This window comes from Gadus morhua, chromosome 3, assembly GCF_902167405.1.
Source record: "Gadus morhua chromosome 3, gadMor3.0, whole genome shotgun sequence".
NCBI classification, from domain to species: domain Eukaryota; kingdom Metazoa; phylum Chordata; class Actinopteri; order Gadiformes; family Gadidae; genus Gadus; species Gadus morhua.
The window spans coordinates 10477551-10503494 of NC_044050.1; the positions used below are offsets into that span (position 1 = coordinate 10477551).

A 25944-nucleotide genomic window follows, 5' to 3' on the forward strand; every position below is an offset into this window, starting at 1 on the left:
TCTTCAGGTGCTCCTCTAACACACCGTCCAGTGACGCCACAACATCTACTTTGACTAATCCCCGAAAAATGCCAGGGTTGTTGGAGGATGCCGTCTCATCGTGGCCCCGCAATGCCAGCTCAAAAGCTCCACAGAATTTCGCACAATCAATGATCTTCGATAAAATGTGTCTGTTCTTATCAACCTCTTCGTTGTGTTACCTCACCCTAATCCTGTGTCCTTCATCCAGCTGTGCAGCTATGCTAATCCTTCCTAGCATAGCTAGCTTGACGGCGTTGTTCATGTGCACCTTCGAGCATTCATGTTTTTTAATGTGCTCGGATAAATGTTTTAGGTCTCTAACTCCTGTTACAGTCCACGTAGTATCTGTCCCCGGCATTTTAAAAAGTAAACACAGGAAGCAGAATACTGCATATGCAAAACCACAGTTAGCCAAACCTTCCTGTCATACCAGTTAAGAGAGAAGCTCCTCTGGTACGTTTTACCTTTCTCCTGTGTCTGCTGTGTTAAATTCAGGCCGGGCTTCTCAGGTCCAAGTTCTTTAACGCAGAGTTTTTCCCCTAAAGTTCTCCTTTCGAAGGGGTTTAGCAAGAGAGATTTTACAGAATTTTTGGGTAGCTGAAGCCCTGTGTGTTCTTGTTCTTGTCTACTTGACGCCGCCATCTCGATTTCCCACAATTATTTCTTGTTGCTAGGATACTTAAAGCTTGGGGCGATATTTTTAGCTCCCCAAGCTTATCAAATTTGATGACGCTCATTGGCTAATTTACTCGTTGCTATGTGTTTTTTCTTGCTCTGGACAGCCTCGATGGAGGGGAGTGAGGAACCGATGATGCGTTGCGCAGTTTTCACCACCCTCTGCAGTGCTTTCAGGTCAGAGACAGAGCAGTTGCCATACCATACTGTGACACAGTTGGTAAGGATGCTCTCGATGATGCAGCGGTAGAAGTTCACCAGGATCTGAGGAGACGGATGGGCCTTTTTTAATTTCCTCAAGAAGAAGAGACGCTGGTGAGCCTTCTTGATAAGTGTAGAGGTGTTGAGGGTCCAAGAGAGGTCCTCTGAGATGTGGACACCCAGGAACCTATAGCTGGTGACACGCCCAACCTCCGTCTCGTTGATACGGATGGGGGTGTGTGTGCCACCTCTAGACTTCCTGAAGTCCACAATGAGCTCTTTCTTCTTCTTAGTGTTGAGAGCCAGGTTGTTGTTGGCGCACCATGCAGTTAGATGCTGGACCTCCTCCCTATAGTCCGTCTCATCTTTGTTGCTGAGGGGACCAATTACCGTAGTGTCGTCTGCAAACTTGACAATCGTATTGGAACCATGTATAGTTGTACAGTCGTAGATGAAGAGGGAGTAGAGGAGGGGGCTCAGCACACAGCCCTGTGTGCTGAGCCCTGTCTGCCTGAGATAAGGCAGAAAAATCTAAATAATAAAATCTAAATAATCAGAGTCAGGCACCTTGCCTGTTGTGTTTATTGCGTTATCAACCAGCCCACCTCCTAGACCAACGTGACCAAGGAGATCCATATTAACATGGCCTACAACATAAGACAATTATAGGAAATGTTCATTGATTAAATACCTTTTCCCAAATGTTGTCATTTTTTTCTACCTCACAACTTATAACACACCCTTAAGAAATTTAGCATTATTCAAGACAATCAAATGCAGTTGTATAATGCAGAATATATCAGGAGTGGTCCAATACCAAAATTAGTATGTGGTTCAACGAGAGAGAATTAAGTGGACAATCGAAAATGCATGACTCAAGAATGTTGTTGAAATATTGAAGCACAGGCAGATCAGAGCATCATCTATATTGTGTGGGTATAGTGTTCCATAAACCTTTCTTTATTGTTTCTTTGAATCCTACCTAAGAAGTTTGAGTGTCACACAGGTATCTTCCGTTTGTTATCTATGTGTAATTATGCTTTATCATTTACTCATGTTCAAGTTTGTTAGGAATTCTACTGTTGCTTGCTATATGCTATACATTTTTCACTGCAAACATTTGTTTCAGCTTTACCCAGGAGCTAAACAGAGAATGAATGCATCATGTTGCGTCGGGTCATGAAAGGTTCTGGGTTAAAACTCTTACCTGTAGGCAGGGTCTGAAATTAATTTTCAACACATATATTTAGACTGTTTAACTGTTTGGCCCCAGAGTTTCCCACTTTGTCTAACAAAGATGACGCTTTGGTAATAATCTGGTGAATAGTTAAAAGTAAAAATAAGAAGGAAACAAAAAATATATACAATTAAAAAAGGTTCTCTAAAAAAATGACAATTTATTGACAAAAATAAGAATAAACTTAATTTAGGCCTACATATATTTTCATTGAGTGTCTACAACAGTTAGTAGATTAACATGGACATTCCATGATGTTAAGCACAAGTGAGAACATAAATTAAGCATTGAGTGAAGATTAGAGAAGTTAGAAATAAAGTGAAAATGTGTAATATGAAAAATAGGTTACTGCTGAAAGATTCTACCCCTTGATTTACTGCATTCTAGTCCTTTCCCCCCTCCTCTTCTACACAAACCGCTGCACCTCCAGTCATCAGTCAGTCAAGCTCCTGAAGTTGCAAGACAACAACAGCCTCATTGGGCTCATCTCTGGTTGACCATCTGGTGTCCTGATGAGATCAAAACAACCTGGAGTTCAATGCTTTAAAGAAAGTGGAGATGGTTGTGGACTACAGGAAGAACCCAGCCCCACCCACCCCCATCACCCTGTGTGACACCCAAGTCGATTCTGTAGAGTCCTTCTGCTTCCTGGGCATCATCATCACTCATGACCTGAAGTGGGGGATGAACATCAACAAAGAAAGGAAGCCCAGCAGAGGATCTAATGCCTGTGGCAGCTGAGGAAGAAAAAACTGCCCAAACCTATGATGATGCTCTTCAACACTGCCATCATAAAGTCCATCCTTTCCTCCTCCATCACCATCTGGTGGACTGCTCCCACTACAAAGGACAACATATCATTTGCTCAGCCGAAGACGGTGATTGGCTGCGATCTGCCATCTCTCCTGGACCTGCACCCCTCCAGGGCCCTTGGGCGGGCAGGCAAGATTGTGGCTGACCCCTCCCACCCTGGACACAAACATTCCCCTCCGGCAGGAGGCTGCGGTCCATCAAGAAAGAAAGAAAGAAAGTTCCCGCAACAACAACAGCAGTTGCCCCAACCAATACCAACCGTCGTGTAACACCCACTGACACCATACATACAGTCTAATACATAACTACTTAATCTCTTGTATTATCTATTCATCATCTCTCTATTATTTAATAATATTGTTATTACTAGTCATATTGTTTTCGCCTATCTTGGCCCAATATGTGTTAGGATTATGCACCAGGATGAATTTGTATGTATATATTTTTTGGGGCGTTAATGTTAACCTAACCAGGCTTTGAGCGCAACATACCTCGCTAACCCACTAATCGAGGTTTGTAATAGTAGACCCCACTGTTCACCCAGATCTGAACAGAGCCTTATTTACAAAAATATTCTAAGCAATACTTGCCAACAAATCCTCCTCGAAATAGATGTGTAACCACAGAATAAAGTCAACGCTGTAAATTTGATTACGTTTATTCATTTTGGTACACTGGTTTACATCAAGGTTCTACATATTTTAGAGCAGACCTTTGATAAACATAAAGAAGAAGGCTAAACAAACAGCAGTTCTGATGGTCATTTTCAGAGTTGGTCCTCCTGAGGTGGTAGCGTCACTCGATGTTGGTCCTGCAGTTGTACTTTGCCCTTGAGTAGAAGTGGGTCCTGCAGTGGTTGCTTGTCCTGAGGTTATTGTAGTTGGTCCTACTGAGGTTGGTCCTACCAAGGCAGGTCATGCAGAGGGTATGATTTTATATTGAAGTATATTATCTTGAGATGAATTAAAACTTTTACAGTACGTTTTACAGCCCACCAAATTTGCTTTGCTAACAAAGTGTTTAAACTAGCAATAGATGTGGAATTATAATTAACTTAATTGATCTAACATTTTTAAGTTGTGGTTACCTGCAGCAATAGTAGTAGTGTCCACATCAAGGAAAGTGATATGATGTTTTATTGCGTCCTTCAACACCTGCACTGCACGGCTTTTAGTGGGAACAGCAGATTCTTTGTTGAAGATCAGCAACATTTCCACAAAGACTGATCCCTTACTAGAAATGTAAAAATGAAAATGAAACGAAAAAAATTAATTTTTCTACCAGTATCGTATTGATTGGCTATCATCTATGTGATATTCATAAAGGTATTCATTAATAAATAAAGAGTATGGAAGTAATTCAATAAAATTGGTTGTGCTTACGCAAAGAATAATTCAATAAAATTGGTTGTACTTACGCAAAATAATTGATTGTACTCCTGGAATATGTTCCAGGAAAACTTGGTTTGAAGCCATTATTAACCTATGATAAAAGACAAAATGATTTAATATTCAACATATTTTATGTTTTTAATGTTCAAGTACAGGAATTCAATGTTTTTCATAAATCAAACTGAATTAAATCTTCATAACATTATCTCACCTCTGTTGTAACATTAGCAGCCAGCACCTGATAGGCAGTCGAGCTTGGATCTAAGTAGTCTTCTGTAAACGTACGTCTCATGCTGAATCTCAAATCAATCGTCCCTTCATTTTCTGTAGAGGGCTCAGTAGGCTCTGAGGGGATGGTAGTTTCTGTTACAGTACTTCTGACTGTCGGAGAGGAAGTTGTGGGAGCTATAGCCTGACTTGTTTGTCCAACTATAGTAGTTGTGGAAAATGTGGTCCTCAACATAGATGTGGGCCCTACTCTGATAGCAGTAGATCCTTCAGTTGTAGATATGAGTCCTAATTGGCTAGGTGTAAACCTTCTAGTGGTAGCTGAAGATACTGATGTCATTATTGTGCTTGTTGTTCCAGCTGTTCTTGTTGTTGTAGCAGAAGTGGGTCCGACATTGGAACTCATTTTTGTTGTTGTTGTTGGTCCTGCGGTTGTTGACACTGTATTTGTTGTTGCTGGTCCTCCCATTGTAGTTGTGGGTCCTGCTGTAGTAATTGTTGGCCCTGTAGTTGTTATTGTTGGTCCTGCGGTTATTGTATTGGGTTCCGCTGTGGTCATTGTTGTAGATCCTGCTACATTAGTTGTTGGCCCTGCAGTTGATTCTGTGTTTCTCAGAATAGTAGTTAATGGTTCTGCAATAGACGTTGTAGGTCCTGGAGTTGTTGTTACTTCAGAACTTGTCGTTGTTGGTCCTGCAGTTGTTGTTGTGGGTCCTGTGGTAGTAGCTCTTGGACCAGCAATTGTTGTGTTTGGATCAGGAGTTGTCAGTGTTGATACTGCAGTTGATGATGATCTTACAGTTGTTGTTTTTGTGTGTCCTGCAGTTGTAGCTCTTGGTCCTGCAGTTGTTGTTCTTCCTATAGTGGTTGTTTTTGTTGTTGTTGATGGAGAAGTGGTCGATGTTAGTCCTGCAGTGTTTGTTGGTCCTTCAGGTTTTGATCTTCTAGTTGTTATTGATTGTCCTGCAGTTGTTTCTCTTGGTCTATCAATTGTTGTTGTTGGATCACCATTTGACGTTGTTGGTACAGCAGTTGTCGTTGAAGACACTTGGGTTGCCAATGATCCTGCCGTTGCTGTTCTGGGTTCTGCGGTTGTAGCCCCTGATCCATGAATTGTTGTTGGTTCAGGATTTGGCGTTGTAGGTCCCGCAATGGTTGTTGCTCGTCCTGCAGTTGTTGTTGTGGATCCCGTGGTAGTAGTTAATGTTGTTGTTGTTGGTCCTGCGGTTGTTGTTGTTGTTGGTAAAGCAGTTGTCGATATTAGTTCTGCAGTTGAAGCTCTTGGTCCAGCAATTGTTGTTGGTTCAGCAGTTGGCATTGTTGGTCCTGCAGTCTTTGTTTTGGATCCCGCGGTAGCAGTTAATGTTGTTGTTGCTGGTCCTGCAGTTTTTGTTGGTAAAGCAGTTGTCGATATTGGTCCTGCAGTTGAAGCTCTTGTTCCAGCAGTTGTTGTTTTAGGTTCAACAGTTGTCGTTGTTGATTTTGCAGTTGTTGATGTTCCTGCAGTTGTAGCTCTTGTTCCATTAATTGTTGTTGTTGGTCCTGCAGTTTTTGTTGTGAGTCCGACAGGTGTTGTGGGTCCCCCCGTATTAGATAATGGTCCTGCAGTAGCATTGGTAGGTCCTTCTTTTGTTGCTGGTTCTGTAGTTGGCGTTTTTGGTCCTGCAGTTTTTATAGACCCTGCAGTTGTTGTTTTTGGCACTGCAGTAGTTGGTTCTGCGGATGCTGTTGTTTGTTCAGAAGTTGTAGTTGTTAGTCCTGCAATTTTTGTTGTTCCTGCAGTTGTTTTGGGTTGAGACATAGTAGTTAATGGTTCTGCGGTTGCAGTGGTAGGTCTTTCTTTTGATGTTGGTTCAGTAGTTGTCATTATTGATCCTGCAGTTTTTATTGTGAGTGCTGCCTCTGTAGCTCTTATACCAGCAGTTGTTGTTTGTTCAACCTTTGGCGTGGTAGGTCCTGCTGCTGTTATTTTTTGCACTGCAGTTTTTGGTTCAACAGATTGTTTTGTTTGTTCAATAGATGGCGTGGTTTGTCCTGCAGTTGCGGTTAATTGTCCTGCAGTAGCAGTGCTGGGTCCTTCTGTTGTTGTTGGTTCTGTAGTTGGCGTTGTTGGTCCTGCAGTTTTTGATGTTGGTAATACAGTTATTGTTGTGGGTCCCCCTTTAGAAGTTAATGGGCCTGTAGAGCCAGTGGTCTGTTCCGCAGTTGTTGATGGTTCAACAGTCGTTGTTGTTGGTCCTCCAGCGGTTGATGTTCCTGCAGTTGCTGTTGTAAGTCCTGCAGTTGTAGCTCTTGATCCATGAATTGTTAGTGGTTCAGGATTTGGCGTCATAGTGGTTTGTTTCGGAGTTGCTGTTGTCGGTCCTGCATCTGTTGTTGCTGACCCAGAAGTTTTCGATGTTGGTCTGGCAGTTATTGTTATTGGTCTCGCTGTAGTACTAAATGTTCCTGCAGTTGTTGTTAGTTCAGCATTTGTCGATGTTGGTCCTGCAGTTGTTGATGTTCCTGGAGTTGTACATCTTGTTCCAGCCATTGTAGTTGTGGGTTCAGAAGTTGTTGTTGATGGTCCTGCAGTTTTTGATGTAAGTCCTTCAGTTGTTGTGGTTCCCCCTGTATTAGTTAATTTTTCTGCAGTAGAAGGGGTAGGTCCTTCATTGGTTCTTGGTTCTGCAATTGGTGTTGTTGGTCCTTCAATTGTTGTTGTGAGTACTGCAGATGTAACTCTTGTTCGAGCAATTGTTCTTGTTGGTTCAATTGTTGGCGTTATTGGTCCGGCAAATGTTATTCCTCCTCTAGTTGTTGTTTTTGGTACTGCAACATTTGGTCCTGCGGATGGGGTTGTTTGTTGGGCAGTTGGCGTTGTTGGTCCACTAGTTGTTTTTCTTCCTTCAGTTGTTGTTGGTCCCCCCATATTAGTTAATGCTCCTGCAGAAGCAGTGGTATGTCCTTCTTTTGATGTTGGTTCTGCAGTTGGGGTTGTTGGTCCTGCAGTTTTTGTTGTGGGTCCCGCACTATTAGTTAATATTGTTGCAGTAGCAGTGGTAGGTCCTGCAATTGTTGTTGGTTCAACAGTTGTTGTTGGTCCTGCAGTTGTTGAGGTTCCTGCAGTTGTAGCACTTGTTACAGCAATTGAGGTTATTGGTTCAGAAGTTGTCGTTATTAGTCCTTCAGTTGTTATTTTTTGCACTGCAGTTTTTGGTCCCACAGATTGTTTTGTTTGTTCAACAGATGGCATGGTTTGTCCTGCAGTTGTGGTTAATTGTCCTGCAGTAGCAGTGCTGGGTCCCTCTGTTGTTGCTGATTTTGCAGTTGGCATTGTTGGTACTGCAGTTTTTGTTGAGAGTCCTTCAGTTGTAGCTCTTGTTCCTGCAGTTGTTGTTAGTTCAGCATTTGTCGATGTTGGTCCTGCAGTTGTTGATGTTCCTGGAGTTGTACATCTTGTTCCAGCAATTGTAGTTGTGGGTTCAGAAGTTGTTGTTGATGGTCCTGCAGTTTTTGATACAAGTCCTTCAGTTGTTGTGGTTCCCCCTGTATTAGTTAATTTTTCTGCAGTAGAAGGGGTAGGTCCTTCATTGGTTCTTGGTTCTGCAATTGGTGTGGTTGGTCCTTCAATTGTTGTTGTGAGTACTGCAGTTGTAACTCTTGTTCGAGCAATTGTTCTTGTTGGTTCAATTGTTGGCGTTATTGGTCTGGCAAATGTTATTCCTCCTCTAGTTGTTGTTTTTGGTACTGCAACATTTGGTCCTGCGGATGGGGTTGTTTGTTGGGCAGTTGGCGTTGTTGGTCCACTAGTTGTTTTTCTTCCTTCAGTTGTTGTTGGTCCCCCCGTATTAGTTAATGCTCCTGCAGAAGCAGTGGTATGTCCTTCTTTTGATGTTGGTTCTGCAGTTGGTGTTGTTGGTCCTGCAGTTTTTGTTGTGGGTCCCGCACTATTAGTTAATATTGTTGCAGTAGCAGTGGTAGGTCCTGCAATTGTTGTTGGTTCAACAGTTGTTGTTGGTCCTGCAGTTGTGGATGTTCCTGTAGTTGTAGCTCTTGTTCCAGTATTTGTAGTTGTTGGTTCAGAAGTTCTCATTATTGCTCCTGCAGTTGTTATTTTTGGCCCTGCAGTAGTTTGTCCTGCGGATGGTGGTGTTTGTTCAGCAGTTGGCGTTGTTGTTCCTGCAGTTGTTATGGGTCCCCAGGTAGGAGTTAATGGTCCTGCAGTAGCAGTGCTGCGTCTTTCTTTTGTTGTTGGATCTGCAGTTGGTGTTTTTGGTCCTTCAGTTGTTGTTGTGAATACTGCAGTTGTAGCTCCTGTTCGAGCAATTGTTCTTGTTGCTTCAACAGTTTGCGTTGTTGGTCCAGCAATTGTTATTTCTCCTGCCGTTGTTGTTGTTGGCACTGCAGTAGTTGGTCCTGCGGATAGGGTTGTTTGTTGGGCAGTTGGCATTCTTGGTCCTGCAGTTGTTGTTATTCCTTCAGTTGTTGTGGGTCGCCCCATATTGGTTAAGGGTCCTGCAGTAGCAGTGGAATTTCCTTTTGATGTTGGTTCAGGAGTTGTCGTTGGTCCTGCAGTTTTGGTTGTGAGTCCTTCAGTTGTAACTGTTGTTCCAGCAGTTTTTTTTGTTGGTTCAACAGTTGGCGTTGTTGGTCCAGCAGTTTTTGTTTTTGGCACTGCAATTGTTGTTGTTGTTCCTAGTGTTGTTTTGGGTCCCCACATAGATGTTAATGGTCCTGCAGTAGTTTTGCTAGGTCCTTCTTTTGTTGCTGGTTCTGCAGTTGGTGTTGTTGTTGTGGGTCCCGCAGTAGTAGTTAATAGATTTGCAGTAGAAGTGGTAACTCTTGTTCCATTAATTGTTGTTGTTGGTTCAGAAGTTGGCGTTGTTGGTACTGCAGTTGCTGTTGCGAGTCCTTCGGTTGTTGTGGGTCCCCCTGTATTAGTTAATGGTCCTGCAGTAGCATTGGTAGGTCTTTCTTTTGTTGCTTGTTCTGCAGTTGGGGTTGTTGGTCCTGCAGTTGTTACTGATCCTGCAGTTGTTGTTTTTGGCACTGCAGTAGTTGGTACTGCGGATGCTGTTCTTTGTTCAGAAGTTGTAGTTGTTAGTCCTGCAATTGTTGTTCCTGCAGTTGTTTTGGGTCGCAACATAGTAGTTAATGGTTCTGCAGTTGCAGTCGTAGGTCTTTCTTTTGATGTTGGTTCAGTTGTTGCCATTATTGGTCCTGCATTTTTTGTTGTGAGTGCTGTCTCTGTAGCTCTTGTTCCAGCAGTTGTTATTGGTTCAACCGTTGGCGTGGTAGGTCCTGCAGTTATTATTTTTTGCACTGCAGTTTTTGGTCCCAGAGATTGTTTTGTTTGTTCAACAGATGGCATGGTTTTTCCTGCAGTTGTGGTTAATTGTCCTGCAGTAGCAGTGCTGGGTCCTTCTGTTGTTGCTGGTTCTGCAGTTGGCGTTGTTGGTACTGCAGTTTTTGTTGAGCGTCCTGCAGTTGTAGCTCTTGTTCCAGCAGTTGTTGTTGTTGGTTCCAAAGTTGGCATTGTTCGTACTGCATTTGCAGATGTGGATCCCGCAGTAGTAGTTAATAGTCTTGCAGTAGTAGTGGCAGGTCCTGCAATTGTTTTTGGTTCAATAGTTGTCGTTGTTGGTATTGCGGTTGTTGATGTTCCTTCCGTTGTAGCTCTTGTTCCAGCGATTGTAGTTGTGGGTTCAGAAGTTGACGTTGTTGGTACTGCAGTTTTTGTTGTGAGTCCTTCAGTTGTTGTGGATCTCCCCGTAGTAGTTAATGGTCCTGCAGAAGAAGTGGTATGTCCTTCACTTGTTGTTTGTTCTGCAGTTGGTGTTGTAGGTGCTGCATTTGTTGTGGGTCCCACACTTTTACTTAATGGTCTTGCAGTAGAAGTAGTAGGTCCTGCAATTGTTTTTGGTTCAACAGTTGTCTTTGGTCCTGCAGTTGTTGAGGTTCCTGCAGTTGTAGCACTTGTTACAGCAATTGAGGTTATTGGTTCAGAAGTTGTCGTTATTAGTCCTGCAGTTGTTATTTTTTGCACTGCAGTTTTTGGTCCCACAGATTGTTTTGTTTGTTCAACAGATGGCATGGTTTGTCCTGCAGTTGTGGTTAATTGTCCTGCAGTAGCAGTGCTGGGTCCCTCTGTTGTTGCTGGTTCTGCAGTTGGCATTGTTGGTACTGCAGTTTTTGTTGAGAGTCCTTCAGTTGTAGCTCTTGTTCCTGCAGTTGTTGTTTTTGGTTCCACAGTTGGCATCGGTCGTACTGCATTTGCTGTTGTGAATCCCACAGTAATAGTTAATAGTCTTGCAGTAGTAGTGGTAGGTCCTGGTATTGTTTTTGCCTCAACAGTTGTAGTCGATGGTTTTGCAGTTGTTGATGTTCCTGTAGTTGTAGCACTTGTTCCATTCATTGTAGTTTTTGGTTCAGAAGTCGTCGTTTTTAGTCCTGCAGTTGTTTTGGGTCCCCCGGTATTAGTTAATGGTCCTGCAGTAGCAGTGGTAGGTCCTTCTTTTGTTGTTGATCCTGAAGTTGGTGGTGTTGGTGCTGCAGTTGTTGTGAGTACTGCAGTTGTAGCTATTGTTCCTGCAATTGTTGTTTTTGGTTCAATAATTGGTGTTGTTGGTCCGGCCATTGTTATAACTCCTGCATTTGTTGTTTTTGGCACTGCAGTAGTTGGTCCAGTTGGCGTTGTTGGTCCTGTAGTTCTTGTTGATCCTGCAGTTGTAACTCTTGTTCCAACCTTTATAGTTCTTTGTTCAGAAGTTGTCGTTGTTGGTCCTTCACTTTTTGTTGTGAGTCTTTCAGTTGTTGTGGTTCCCCCCGTAGTAGTTAATGGTCCTGAAGTAGAAGTGATATGTCCTTCTCTTGTCGTTGGTTCTGCATTTGGTGTTGTAGGTGCTGCAGGCGTTGTTGTGAGTTCCGCACTTTTAGTTAATAGTCTTGCAGTAGAAGTAGTAGGTCCTGCAATAGTTTTTGGTTCAACAGTTCTCATTGGTCCTGCAGTTGTTGAGGTTCCTGCAGTTGTAGCACTTTTTACAGCAATTGAGGTTGTTGGTTCAGAAGTTGTCGTTATTGGTCCTGCAGTTTTTGTTGCGGGTCCTGCAGTTGTAGGTCTTCTTCCAGCAGTTGTTGTTGTTGGTTCAACAGTTGGCTTAAATGATACTGCAATTGTTGTTTTTAGGACTGCAGTCGTAGGTCCTGCGGATGGTGTTGTTTGTTCAACAGTTGGCGTTGTTGATCCTGCAGTTGTTGTTGTGTTTCCTGCAGTTGTGGCAGTTTTTGATGACAGTTCTGCAGTTGAAGCTCTTGTTCCAGCAGTTGTTTTTTTTGGTTCAAAAGTTGTCGTTGTTGGTTTTGCAGTAGTTGATGTTCCTGCAGTTGTACCTCTTGTTCCATTAATTGTTGTTGTTGGTTCAGAAGTTGTCGTTGTTGGTCCTGCAGCTTTTGTTGTGAGTTCTACAGTTGTTGTGGGTCCCCCTGTATTGGTTAACGGTCCTGCAGTAGCATTGGTAGGTTCTTCTTTTGTTGCTGGTTCTGCAGTTGGCGTTGTTGGTCCTGCAGTTGTTATTGATCCTGCAGTTGTTGTGTTTGGCACTGCAGTAGTTGGTACTGCGGATGCTGTTGTTTTTTCAGAAGTTGTAGTTGTTAGTCCCGCAATTTTTGTTGTTCCTGCAGTTGGTTTGGGTCGCCACATAGTAGTTAATGGTTCTCCAGTTGCAGTGGTAGGTCTTTCTTTTGATGTTGGTTCAGTAGTTGTCATTATTGGTCCTGCAGTTTTTGTTGTGAGTGCTGCCTCTGTAGCTCTTCTTCCAGCAGTTGTTATTGGTTCTACCGTTGGCGTGGTAGGTCCTGCAGTTGTTATTTTTTGCAGTGCAGTTTTTGGTCCCAGAGATTGTTTTGTTTGTTCAACAGATGGCATGGTTTTTCCTGCAGTTGTGGTTAATTGTCCTGCAGTAGCAGTGCTGGGTCCTTCTGTTGTTGCTGGTTCTGCAGTTGGCGTTGTTGGTACTGCAGTTTTTGTTGAGTGTCCTGCAGTTGTAGCTCTTGTTCCAGCAGTTGTTGTTGTTGGTTCCAAAGTTGGCATTGTTCGTACTGCATTTGTTGCTGTGGATGCCGCAGTAGTAGTTAATAGTCTTGCAGTAGAAGTGGCAGGTCCTGCAATTGTTTTTGGTTCAATAGTTGTCGTTGTTGGTATTGCGGTTGTTGATGTTCCTTCCGTTGTAGCTCTTGTTCCAGCAATTTTAGTTCTGGGTTCAGAAGTTGACGTTGTTGGTACTGCAGTTTTTGTTTTGAGTCCTTCAGTTGTTGTGGATCTCCCCGTAGTAGTTAATGGTCCTGCAGAAGAAGTGGTATGTCCTTCACTTGTTGTTTGTTCTGCAGTTGGTGTTGTAGGTGCTGCATTTGTTGTGGGTCCCACACTTTTACTTAATGGTCTTGCAGTAGAAGTAGTAGGTCCTGCAATTGTTTTTGGTTCAACAGTTGTCTTTGGTCCTGCAGTTGTTGAGGTTCCTGCAGTTGTAGCACTTTTTACAGCAATTGAGGTTGTTGGTTCAGAAGTGGTCGTTATTGGTCCTGCAGTTTTTGTTGCGGGTCCTGCAGTTGTAGCTCTTCTTCCAGCAGTTGTTGTTGTTGGTTCAACAGTTGGCTTAAATGATACGGCAATTGTGGTTTTTAGGACTGCAGTCGTAGGTCCTGCGAATGGGGTTGTTTGTTCAACAGTTGGCGTTGTTGATCCTGCAGTTGTTGTGTTTCCCGCAGTTGTGGCAGTTTTTGATGACAGTTCTGCAGTTGAAGCTCTTGTTCCAGCAGTTGTTAGGACTGCAGTCGTAGGTCCTGCGAATGGGGTTGTTTGTTCAACAGATGGCATGGTTTTTCCTGCAGTTGTGGTTAATTGTCCTGCAGTAGCAGTGCTGGGTCCTTCTGTTGTTGCTGGTACTGCAGTTTTTGTTGAGCGTCCTGCAGTTGTAGCTCTTGTTCCAGCAGTTGTTGTTGTTGGTTCCAAAGGTGGCATTGTTCGTACTGCATTTGCAGATGTGGATCCCGCAGTAGTAGTGAATAGTCTTGCAGTAGTAGTGGCAGGTCCTGCAATTGTTTTTGGTTCAATAGTTGTCGTTGTTGGTATTGCGGTTGTTGATGTTCCTTCCGTTGTAGCTCTTGTTCCAGCGATTGTAGTTGTGGGTTCAGAAGTTGACGTTGTTGGTACTGCAGTTTTTGTTGTGAGTCCTTCAGTTGTTGTGGATCCGCCCGTAGCAGTTAATGGTCCTGCAGTAGAAGTGGTATGTCCTTCACTTGTTGTTTGTTCTGCAGTTGGTGTTGTAGGTGCTGCATTTGTTGTGGGTCCCACACTTTTACTTAATAGTCTTGCAGTAGTAGTAGGTCCTGCAATTGTTTTTGGTTCAACAGTTGTCTTTGGTCCTGCAGTTGTTGAGGTTCTTGCAGTTGTAGCACTTGTTACAGCAATTGAGGTTATTGGTTCAGAAGTTGTCGTTATTGGTCCTGCAGTTGTTATTTTTTGCACTGCAGTTTTTGGTCCCACAGATTGTTTTGTTTGTTCAACAGATGGCATGGTTTGTCCTGCAGTTGTGGTTAATTGTCCTGCAGTAGCAGTGCTGGGTCCCTCTGTTGTTGCTGGTTCTGCAGTTGGCATTGTTGGTACTGCAGTTTTTGTTGAGAGTCCTTCAGTTGTAGCTCTTGTTCCTGCAGTTGTTGTTTTTGGTTCCACAGTTGGCATCGGTCGTACTGCATTTGCTGTTGTGAATCCCACAGTAATAGTTAATAGTCTTGCAGTAGTAGTGGTAGGTCCTGGTATTGTTTTTGCCTCAACAGTTGTAGTCGATGGTTTTGCAGTTGTTGATGTTCCTGCAGTTGTAGCACTTGTTCCATTCATTGTAGTTTTTGGTTCAGAAGTCGTCGTTTTTAGTCCTGCAGTTTTTTTTGTGAGTCCTTCAGTTGTTTTGGGTCCCCCGGTATTAGTTAATGGTCCTGCAGTAGCAGTGGTAGGTCCTTCTTTTGTTGTTGATCCTGCAGTTGGTGGTGTTGGTGCTGCAGTTGTTGTGAGTACTGCAGTTGTAGCTATTGTTCCTGCAATTGTTGTTTTTGGTTCAATAATTGGTGTTGTTCGTCCGGCCATTGTTATAACTCCTGCATTTGTTGTTTTTGGCACTGCAGTAGTTGGTCCAGTTGGCGTTGTTGGTCCTGTAGTTCTTGTTGATCCTGCAGTTGTAACTCTTGTTCCAGCCTTTATAGTTCTTTGTTCAGAAGTTGTCGTTGTTGGTCCTTCACTTTTTGTTGTGAGTCTTTCAGTTGTTGTGGTTCCCCCCGTAGTAGTTAATGGTCCTGAAGTAGAAGTGATATGTCCTTCTCTTGTCGTTGGTTCTGCATTTGGTGTTGTAGGTGCTGCAGGTGTTGTTGTGAGTTCCGCACTTTTAGTTAATAGTCTTGCAGTAGAAGTAGTAGGTCCTGCAATAGTTTTTGGTTCAACAGTTCTCATTGGTCCTGCAGTTGTTGAGGTTCCTGCAGTTGTAGCACTTTTTACAGCAATTGAGGTTGTTGGTTCAGAAGTTGTCATTATTGGTCCTGCAGTTTTTGTTGCGGGTCCTGCAGTTGTAGGTCTTCTTCCAGCAGTTGTTGTTGTTGGTTCAACAGTTGGCTTAAATGATTCTGCAATTGTTGTTTTTAGGACTGCATTCGTAGGTCCTGCGGATGGTGTTGTTTGTTCAACAGTTGGCGTTGTTGATCCTACAGTTGTTGTTGTGTTCCCTGCAGTTGTGGCAGTTTTTGATGACAGTTCTGCAGTTGAAGCTCTTGTTCCAGCAGTTGTTTTTTTTGGTTCAAAAGTTGTCGTTGTTGGTTTTGCAGCTTTTGTTGTGAGTTCTACAGTTGTTGTGGGTCCCCCTGTATTGGTTAACGGTCCTGCAGTAGCATTGGTAGGTTCTTCTTTTGTTGCTGGTTCTGCAGTTGGCGTTGTTGGTCCTGCAGTTGTTATTGATCCTGCAGTTGTTGTGTTTGGCACTGCAGTAGTTGGTACTGCGGATGCTGTTGTTTGTTCAGAAGTTGTAGTTGTTAGTCCCACAATATTTGTTGTTCCTGCAGTTGTTTTGGGTCGCCACATAGTAGTTAATGGTTCTCCAGTTGCAGTGGTAGGTCTTTCTTTTGATGTTGGTTCAGTAGTTGTCATTATTGGTCCTGCAGTTTTTGTTGTGAGTGCTGCCTCTGTAGCTCTTCTTCCAGCAGTTGTTATTGGTTCAACCGTTGGCGTGGTAGGTCCTGCAGTTGTTATTTTTTGCACTGCAGTTTTTGGTCCCAGCGATTGTTTTGTTTGTTCAACAGATGGCATGGTTCGTCCTAAAGTTGTGGTCAATTGTCCTGCAGTAGCAGTGCTGGTTCCTTCTGTTGTTGCTGGTTCTGCAGTTGGCGTTGTTGGTACTGCAGTTTTTGTTGAGAGTCCTGCAGTTTTAGCTCTTGTTCCAGCAGTTGTTGTTGGTGTTTCCACAGTTGGCATTGGTCGTACTGCATTTGCTGTTGTGGATCCCGTAGTAGTAGTAGTTGATAGTCTTGCAGTAGTAGTGGCAGGTCCTGCAATTGTTTTTGGTTCAATAGTTGTCGTTGTTGGTATTGCAGTTGTTGATGTTCCTTCCGTTGTAGCTCTTGTTCCAGCAATTGTAGTTGTGGGTTCAGAAGGTGACATTGGTGGTCCTGCAATTGTTGTTGTTCCTGCAGTTGTTTTGGGTCGCAACATAGTAGTTAATGGTTCTGCAGTTGCAGTCGTAGGTCTTTCTTTTGATGTTGGTTCAGTTGTTGCCATTATTGGTCCTGCAGTTTTGGTTGTGAGTGCTGTCTCTGTAGCTCTTGTTCCAGCAGTTGTTATTGGTTCTACCGTTGGCGTGGTAGGTCCTGCAGTTGTTATTTTTTGCAGTGCAGTTTTTGGTCCCAGAGATTGTTTTGTTTGTTCAACAGATGGCATGGTTTTTCCTGCAGTTGTGGTTAATTGTCCTGCAGTAGCAGTGCTGGGTCCTTCTGTTGTTGCTGGTTCTGCAGTTGGCGTTGTTGGTACTGCAGTTTTTGTTGAGCGTCCTGCAGTTGTAGCTCTTGTTCCAGCAGTTGTTGTTGTTGGTTCCAAAGGTGGCATTGTTCGTACTGCATTTGCAGATGTGGATCCCGCAGTAGTAGTGAATAGTCTTGCAGTAGTAGTGGCAGGTCCTGCAATTGTTTTTGGTTCAATAGTTGTCGTTGTTGGTATTGCGGTTGTTGATGTTCCTTCCGTTGTAGCTCTTGTTCCAGCGATTGTAGTTGTGGGTTCAGAAGTTGACGTTGTTGGTACTGCAGTTTTTGTTGTGAGTCCTTCAGTTGTTGTGGATCCGCCCGTAGCAGTTAATGGTCCTGCAGTAGAAGTGGTATGTCCTTCACTTGTTGTTTGTTCTGCAGTTGGTGTTGTAGGTGCTGCATTTGTTGTGGGTCCCACACTTTTACTTAATAGTCTTGCAGTAGTAGTAGGTCCTGCAATTGTTTTTGGTTCAACAGTTGTCTTTGGTCCTGCAGTTGTTGAGGTTCTTGCAGTTGTAGCACTTGTTACAGCAATTGAGGTTATTGGTTCAGAAGTTGTCGTTATTGGTCCTGCAGTTGTTATTTTTTGCACTGCAGTTTTTGGTCCCACAGATTGTTTTGTTTGTTCAACAGATGGCGTGGTTTGTCCTGCAGTTGTGGTTAATTGTCCTGCAGTAGCAGTGCTGGGTCCTTCTGTTATTGCTGGTTCTGCAGTTGGCATTGTTGGTACTGCAGTTTTTGTTGAGAGTCCTGCAGTTGTAGCTCTTGTTCCTGCAGTTGTTGTTTTTGGTTCCACAGTTGGCATCGGTCGTACTGCATTTGCTGTTGTGAATCCCACAGTAATAGTTAATAGTCTTGCAGTAGTAGTGGTAGGTCCTGGTATTGTTTTTGCCTCAACAGTTGTAGTCGTTGGTTTTGCAGTTGTTGATGTTCCTGCAGTTGTAGCACTTGTTCCATTAATCGTATTTTTTGGTTCAGAAGTCGTCGTTTTTAGTCCTGCAGTTTTTGTTGTGAGTCCTTCAGTTGTTTTGGGTCCCCCGGTATTAGTTAATGGTCCTGCAGTAGCAGTGGTAGTTCCTTCTTTTGTTGTTGATCCTGCAGTTCGTGGTGCTGGTGCTGCAGTTGTGAGTACTACAGTTGTAGCTATTGTTCCTGCAATTGTTGTTTTTGGTTCAATAATTGGTGTTGTTGGTTCGGCCATTGTTATAACTCCTGCATTTGTTGTTTTTGGCACTGCAGTAGTTGGTCCTGCGGATGGTGTTATTTTTTTAGCAGTTGGTGTTGTTGGTCCTGTAGTTCTTGTTGATCCTGCAGTTGTAACTCTTGTTCCAGCCTTTATAGTTCTTTGTTCAGAAGTTGTCGTTGTTGGTCCTACACTTTTTGTTCTGAGTCTTTCAGTTTTTGTGGTTCCCCCCGTAGTAGTTAATGGTCCTGCAGTAGAAGTGGTATGTCCTTCTCTTGTTGTTGGTTCTGCATATGGTGTTGTAGGTGCTGCAGGTGTTGTTGTGAGTTCCGCACTTTTAGTTAATAGTCTTGCAGTAGAAGTAGTAGGTCCTGCAATTGTTTTTGGTTCAACAGTTGTCATTGGTCCTGCAGTTGTTGAGGTTCCTGCAGTTGTAGCACTTTTTACAGCAATTGAGGTTGTTGGTTCAGAAGTTGTCGTTATTGGTCCTGCAGTTTTTGTTGCGGGTCCTGCAGTTGTAGCTCTTCTTCCAGCAGTTGTTGTTGTTGGTTCAACAGTTGGCTTAAATGATACGGCAATTGTTGTTTTTAGGACTGCAGTCGTAGGTCCTGCGGATGGTGTTGTTTGTTCAACAGTTGGCGTTTTTGATCCTGCAGTTGTTGTTGTGTTTCCTGCAGTTGTGGCAGTTTTTGATGACAGTTCTGCAGTTGAAGCTCTTGTTCCAGCAGTTGTTTTTTTTGGTTCAAAAGTTGTCGTTGTTGGTTTTGCAGTAGTTGATGTTCCTGCAGTTGTACCTCTTGTTCCATTAATTGTTGTTGTTGGTTCAGAAGTTGTCGTTGTTGGTCCTGCAGCTTTTGTTGTGAGTTCTACAGTTGTTGTGGGTCCCCTTGTATTGGTTAACGGTCCTGCAGTAGTATTGGTAGGTTCTTCTTTTGTTGCTGGTTCTGCAGTTGGCGTTGTTGGTCCTGCAGTTGTTATTGATCCTGCAGTTGTTGTGTTTGGCACTGCAGTAGTTGGTACTGCGGATGCTGTTGTTTGTTCAGAAGTTGTAGTTGTTAGTCCCGCAATATTTGTTGTTCCTGCAGTTGTTTTGGGTCGCCACATAGTAGTTAGTGGTTCTCCAGTTGCAGTGGTAGGTCTTTCTTGTGATGTTGGTTCAGTAGTTGTCATTATTGGTCCTGCAGTTTTTGTTGTGAGTGCTGCCTCTGTAGCTCTTCTTCCAGCAGTTGTTATTGGTTCAACCGTTGGCGTGGTAGGTCCTGCAGTTGTTATTTTTTGCACTGCAGTTTTTGGTCCCAGCGATTGTTTTGTTTGTTCAACAGATGGCATGGTTCGTCCTAAAGTTGTGGTCAATTGTCCTGCAGTAGCAGTGCTGGTTCCTTCTGTTGTTGCTGGTTCTGCAGTTGGCGTTGGTAGTACTGCAGTTTTTGTTGAAAGTCCTGCATTTGCAGCTCCTATTCCAGCAGTTGTTGTTGGTTCCACAGTTGGCGTTGGTAGTACTGCATTTGCTGTTGTGAGTCCCGCAGTAGTAGTTAATTGTCTTGCAGTAGTAGTGGCAGGTCCTGCAATTGTTTTTTGTTCAGCAGTTGTCGTTGTTGGTATTGCAGTTGTTGATGTTCCTTCCGTTGTAGCTCTTGTTCCAGCAATCGTAGTTGTGAGTTCAGACGTTGAAGTTTTTGGTCCTGCAGTTTTTGTTGTGAGTCCTTCAGTTGTTGTGGATCCCCCGGTATTAGTTAATGGTCCTGCAGTAGCAGTGGTTTGTCCTTCTTTTGTTGTTGGTTCTGCAGTTGTTGATGTTCCTGCAGTTTTAGTTCTTGTTCCAGAAATTGAGGTTGTTGGGTCAGAAGTTGTCGTTATTGGTACTGCAATTGTTGTTTTTGGCACTGCAGGTGTTGGTCCTGCAGATGGTGTTGTATGCTCATCAGTTGGCGTTGTTCGTCCTGCTGTTGTGGTTAATTGTCCAGCAGTTTTTGTTGAGAGTCCTGCAGTTGCAGTTGTTGTTGTTGGTTCCACAGTTGGCGCTGGTCGTACTGCAATTGCTGTTGTGAGTCCCGCAGTAGTAGTTAATTGTCTTGCAGTAGTAGTGGCAGGTCCTGAAATAGTTTTTTGTTCAACAGTTGTCGTTATTGTTATTGCAGTTGTTGATGTTCCTTCCGTTGTAGCTCTTGTTCCAGCAATTGTAGTTGTGCGTTCAGACGTTGACGTTTTTGGTCCTGCAGTTTTTGTTGTGAGTCCTTCAGTTGTTGTGGATCCCCCGGTATTAGTTAATGGTCCTGCAGTAGCAGTGGTAAGTCCTTCTTTTGTTGTTGGTTCTGCAGTTGGTGGTGTTGGTGCTACAGTTGTTGTGAGTACTGCAGGTGTAGCTCTTGTTCCAGCAATTGGGGTTGTTGGTTCAGAAGTTGTCGTTGTTGGTCCTGCAGTTGTTGTTTTTGGCACTGCAGTTGTTGGTCCTGTGGATGGTTTTATTTGTTCGACAGTTGGAGTTGTTGGTCCTGCAGTTGTTGTTGTTCCCGCTGTTGTAGTGGGTCCCAACATAGTAGTTAATGGTTCTGCAGTAGCAGTGGTTGGTCCTTCTTTTGTTGCTGGTTCTGTAGATGGCATTGTTGGTACTGCAGATTTAGTTGGGAGTCCGGCAATTGAAGTTGTTGTTTCAGAAGTTGTCGTTGTTGGTCCTGCAGTTGTTGTTGAGGGTCCCGCAGTAGTTGTTAATTGTCTTGCAGGAGAAGTGGTAGGTCCTGTAATTGTTGTTGTTTCAACAGTTGTTGTCGGCCTTGCAATTGTTGATGTTTCTGACGTTGTTGCTCTTCTTCCATCGATTGAGGTTGTTGGTTCAGAAGTTTTATTTTTTGGTCCTGCAGTTGTTGATGTTCCTGCAGTTTTAGTTCTTGTTCCAGAAATTGAGGTTGTTGGGTCAGAAGTTCTCGTTATTGGTAGTGCAATTGTAGTTTTTGGCACTGCAGGTGTTGGTCCTGCAGATGGTGTTGTTTGCTCATCAGTTGGCGTTGTTGGTCCTGTTGTTGTGGTCAATTGTCCAGCAGTAGCAAGGCTGGGTCCTTCTGTTGTTGCTGGTTCTGCAGTTGGCGTTGTTGGTACTGCAGTTTTTGTTGAGGGTCCTGCAGTTGCAGCTCTTATTCCAACAGTTGTTGTTGTTGGTTCCACAGTTGGCGTTGGTCGTACAGCATTTGCTGTTGTGAGTCCCGCCGTAGTAGTTAATTGTCTTGCAGTAGTAGTGGCAGGTCCTGCAATTTTTTTTTGTTCAACAGTTGTCGTTGTTGGTATTGCAGTTGTTGATGTGCCTTCCGTTGTAGCTCTTGTTCCAGCAATTGTAGTTGTTCGTTCAGACGTTGACGTTTTTGGTCCTGCAGTTGTTGTTTTTGGCACTGCAGTTGTTGGTCCTTTTGATGGTTTTGTTTGTTCAACAGTTGGAGTTGTTGCTCCTACAGTTTTTGTTTTGAGACTTTCAGTTGTTGTTGTTCCCTCCGTAGTAGTTAATCGTCCTGCAGTGGTATATCCTTCATTTGTTGTTGGTTCTGCAGTTGGTGTTGTATGTGCTGCAGGTGTTGTTGTGGGTCCCGCACTTTTAGTTAATAGTCTTGCAGTAGAAGTGTTAGGTCCTGCAATTGTTTTTGGTTCAACAGTTGTCGTTGGTCCTGCAGTTGTTGATGTTCCTACAGTTGTTTTTGTTGGTTCAACAGTTGGCGTTATTGGTCCGGCAGTTGTAACTCTTGTTCCAGCAGTTGTTGTTGTTGGTTCAACAGTTGCCGTGATTGGTACTGCAGTTGTTGGTCCTGTGGTTGCTGTCGTTTGTTCAACAGCTGGCGTAGTTGGTCCTGCAGTTGTTTTTGTTGTTTCTAGTGTTGTTTTGGGTCCCCACGTAGATGTTGATGGTCCTGCAGTAGCATTGCTAGGTCCTTCTTTTCTTGCTGTTTCTGCAGTTGGTGTTGTTGTTGTGGGTCCCGCAGTAGTAGTTAATAGATTTGCAGTAGAAGTTGTAGGTCCTGCAATTGTTCTTGGTACAACAGTTGTCGTTGTTGGTTCTGCAGTTGTAGCTCTTGTTCCAGTAATTGCAGTTGTTTCTTCTGAAGTTGTCATTACTGCTCCTGCAGTTGTTGTTTTTGGCGCTGCAGTACTTGTTCCTGCGGATGGTGGCGTTTGTTCAGCACTTGGTTTTGTTGTTTCTACAGTCGTTATGGGTCCCCACATATTTGTTAATGTTCCTGTAGTAGCAGTGCTGGATCCTTCTTTTTTTGTTGGCTCTAGAGTTGGCGTTGTTGGTCTTGCAGTTGTTGTTTTGGGTCCCGCACTTTTAGTTATTAGTCTTGCAGTAGAAGTTGTAGCTCTTGTTCCAGCAAATGAGGTTGTTGGTTCAGAAGTTGTCGTTAGTGGTCCTGCAGCTTTTGTTGCTTGTCCTGCAGTTGCAGCTATTGTTCCAGCAGTTGTTGTTGTTGGTTCAACAGTTAGCGTTGTTGGCCCTGCAGTTGTTGTTTTTGGCACTGCAGTTGTTGGTCCTTTGGATGGTTTTGTTTGTTCAACAGTTGGAGTTGTTGCTCCTACAGTTTTTGTTGTGAGACTTTCAGTTGTTGTTGTTCCCCCCGTAGTAGTTAATCGTCCTGCAGTGGTATATCCTTCTTTTGTTGTTGGTTCTGCAGTTGGTGTCATATGTGATGCAGGTGTTGTTCTGGGTCCCGCACTTTTAGTTAATAGTCTTGCAGTAGAAGTGGTAGGTCCTGCAATTGTTTTTGGTTCAACAGTTGTCGTTGGTCCTGCAGTTGTTGTTGTTCCTGCAGTTGTAGCTCTTGTCCCAGCAATTGAAGTTATTGGTTCAGAAGTTGTCGTTATTGGTCCTGTAGTTGTAGCTCTTGTTCCAGCAGTTGTTGTTGTTGGTTCAACAGTTGGCGTAATTGGTACTGCAGTTGTTGGTCCTGTGGATGCTGTCGTTTGTTCAACAGCTGGAGTTGTTGGTCCTGCAGTTGTTTTTGTTGTTTTTAGTGTTGTTTTGGGTCCCCACGTAGATGTTGATGGTCCTGCAGTAGCATTGCTAGGTCCTTCTTTTGTTGCTCGTTCTGCATTTGGTGTTGTTGTTGTGGGTCCCGCAGTAGTGGTTAATAGTTTTGCGGTAGAAGTGGTAGGTCCTTTAGTTGTTCTTGGTTCAACAGTTGTCGTTGTTGGTTCTGAAGTTGTAGCTCTTGTTCCAGTAATTGCAGTCGTTTGTTCTGAAGTCGTCATTACTGCTCCTGCAGTTGTTTTTGGCACTGCAGTTGTTGGTCCTTTTGAGGGTTTCGTTTGTTCAACAGTTGTTGTTGGTCCTGCAGTTGTTTTTGTTGTTTCTGCTGTTGCAGCGGGTCCCCATGTAGTAGTTAATGGTTCTACAGTAGCAGTGGTAGGTCCTTTTGTTGCTTGTTCTGTGGATGGCATTGTTGGTACTGCAGTTGTGGTTAAAATTCCTGCAGTAGCAGTGCTGGGTCCTTCTTTTGTTGCTGGTTCTGCAGTTGGCGTTGTTGGTACTGCAGTTTTTGTTGAGAGTCCTGCAGGTGTTGTTCCTGCGGATGATGTTGTTTGTTCAATTGTTGGCGTTGTTGGTCCTGCAGTTGTGGTAAATATTCCTGCAGTAGCAGCGATGGGTCCTTCTTTTGTTGCTGGTTCTGCATTTGTAGCTCTTGTTCCAGCAGTTGTCTTTGTTGGTTCTGCAGTTGGCGTTTTTGATACTGCAGTTGCTGCTCTGGGTACCGCAGTAGTAGTAGTTAATAGTCTTGCAGTAGTAGTGGTAGGTCCTGCTATTGTTTTTTGTTCAACAGTTGCCTTTGTTGGTTTTGCATTTGTTGATGTTCCTGCAGTTACAGCTCTTGTTCCATTAATTGTAGTTGTTGGTTCAGAAGTTGTCGTTGTTGGTCCTGCATTTTTTGTTGTGAATCCTTCAGTTGCTGTGTGTCCCTCCGGATAAATGAATGGTCCTGTAGTGGCATTGGTAGGTCCTTCTTTTGTTGCTGGTTCTGCAGTTCGTGTTGTTGATCCTGCAGTTGTTGTTTTTAGCACTGAAGTAGTTGGTACTGCGGATGCTGTTATTTGTTCAGATGTTGTTGTTGTTGTTGGTCCTGCAGTTTTTGTTGTTCCTGCAGTTGTTTTGGGTCGTGACATAGTAGTTAATAGTTCTGCAGTTGCAATGGTAGGACTTTCTATTGTTGTTGGTTCAATAGTTGTCATTATTGGTCCTGCAGTTTTTGTTGTGAGTGCTGCCTCTGTAGCTCTTGTTCCAGCAGTTGTTGCTGTTGGTTCAACCATTGTCGTGGTAGGTCCTGCAGTTGTTATTTTTGGCACTGCAGTTTTTGGTCCCACAGATTGTCTTGTTTGTTCACCCGATGGCGTGGTTTGTGCTGCAGTTGTTGCTGTTGTACCTGCTGTTGTTTTGTGTCCCCACATAGTAGTTAATGCTCTTGGAGTAGCAGTGGTAGGTCCTTCTTTTGATGCTGGTTCTGCAGTTGGCGTTGGTCGTACTGCATTTGCTGTTGTGGATCCTGCAGTAGTAGTTAATAGCCTTGCAGTAGAAGTGGCAGGTACCGCAATTGTTTTTTGTTCAACAGTTGTCGATGTTTGTTCAGCAGCTGTAGTTGTTGGATCTGCCATTGTTCTTGCAGGTTTTGCCGTCATGGATGTTGGTCCTGCAGTTGTTGATGTCAGTACAGCAGTCGTCGTTATTGGTCCTGTTATAGTGGTTGGTCCAACAGTTGTTGATGTTCCTTCAGCAGTTGTCCTTTTTGGTCTTGCATTTGTTGATATTTGTCGTGCAGATAGCCTTGTACTTCCTGCAGTTGGTTGTCCTCCTGTTGTGGATGTGGGTGCTTTTGTTGTGGATGTAGATTCTGGAGTGGTTGTTGCTCCTGCAGTTGTAGCAAGTTCGGCAGTTATTTTTTTTTGTCCAGCTGTTGATGGTCCTGCAGTGGTTTCTGTTAGACCACCAGTTGTCGTTATTGGTCCGGTTGTTGTTGATGTGGGTCCTGCTTTAGTAATTGAAGGTTCTGAGGCTGTTATTGTTGGTCCTTTAGTTGTTGTTTTGGGTACTGCAATAGGAGTGAAAGGTCTTGCAGTTTTTGTGATGGGTCTACCTGTTGTTGTTGTTGTTGTTGTACCTGAAGACGATGTTGCATGTTTTGCTGTCGTCGTTGTAGGTCCTGCTGTTGTTGGTGTGGGTCCTGCTTTAGTACTTTTTAGTTCTGAGGCTGTTGTTGTTGTATGTCCTTCAGTTGTTGTTTTGGGTTCTGCAGTAGAAGTGAATGGTCTTGCAGTTTTTGTGTTTGGCCTTCCTGTTGTTGTTGGTCCTGTAGACGATTTTGCAGTTTTTTGGTTCATAGTTGTTGGTCCTGCAGTTGTGGATGTTAGTTCAGCAGTTGTCTTTGTTGGTCCTGCAGTTGTTCTTGCAGGTTTTTCTGTCGTTGTTGTGGATCTTGCTGTTTTCATTGGTCCTACAATTGTTGTTGGTCCTGCAGTTGATGTTGCAGGTTTGGCTGTCAAAGTTGTTGGTCCTGCAGCTGTTAATGTCAGTCCAGCAGTTGTCGTTCTTCGTCCTTCAGATGTTTGTCCTCCTGTTGTGGATGTGTCTGTTGTTGTTTTGGGTCCTGCTTTAGTAGTTGTTGGTACCTCAGTTGATGTTGTTGGTACTGTAGTCATTTTTGTTATTCCTGCAGTTGTTGATTTCTGTACTGCAGCTGAAGTAAGTCCTGCTGAAGTAGTTCTGGGTCTTGCATTCGTTGTTATTGGTCCTGCAGTTGTCATTGTTCGTCCTGCTATCGTTGTGGATGTGGCTCCTTCTGTTGTGGATGTAGATCCAGCAGATGTTGTTGTTGCTAATGCGGTTGTCACAAGTTCGGCAGTTGTTGTTTTTCGTCCTTTTGTTGATGGTCCTGCAGTGGTTTTTGTTAGTCCACCAGTTGTCTTTATTGGTGCGGTTGTTGTTGTTGTGGAGCCTGATGTAGAAGTGGTTGGTTCTGTGGCTGTGGTTGTTTTTCCTTCAGTTATTGTTTTGGGTATAGCAGCAGAAGTGATAGGTCTTGCAGTTTTTGTTGGTCCTACAATTGTTGTTGGTCCTGCAGTTGATGTTGCAGGTTTGGCTGTCAAAGTTGTTGGTCCTGCAGCTGTTAATGCCAGTCCAGCAGTTGTCGTTCTTCGTCCTT

General features: G+C 43.6%; 1 protein-coding gene across 1 annotated transcript; it reads right to left on the minus strand.

Moving 5' to 3' along the window:
* Nucleotides 1-3589: 3589 nt before the first annotated feature.
* LOC115540953 (mucin-19) lies at nucleotides 3590-25440 on the minus strand. The gene is made up of 4 exons (XM_030352634.1): nucleotides 4550-25440; nucleotides 4365-4429; nucleotides 4035-4180; nucleotides 3590-3848 (listed from the first exon to the last, which is right to left on the minus strand). The coding sequence occupies exons 1-4, from the start codon at nucleotides 25229-25231 to the stop codon at nucleotides 3649-3651; spliced, it is 21093 nt and encodes a 7030-aa protein (XP_030208494.1). The 5' UTR covers nucleotides 25232-25440; the 3' UTR covers nucleotides 3590-3648.
* Between the last annotated feature and the right edge of the window lie 504 nt (nucleotides 25441-25944).

Excerpts from the sequence above, each read along its gene's own strand:
- LOC115540953 (XM_030352634.1), bottom strand. The coding sequence starts at position 25,231 with ATGAAAACAGCAAGATCCACAACAACGACAGAAAAACCTGCAAGAACA. Across the intron at positions 4,430-4,549 it reads CTGCTAATGTTACAACAGAG|GTTAATAATGGCTTCAAACC; the intron begins GTGAGATAATGT and ends CTTTTATCATAG. Across the intron at positions 4,181-4,364 it reads AGTACAATCAATTATTTTGC|TAAGGGATCAGTCTTTGTGG; the intron begins GTAAGTACAACC and ends TTACATTTCTAG.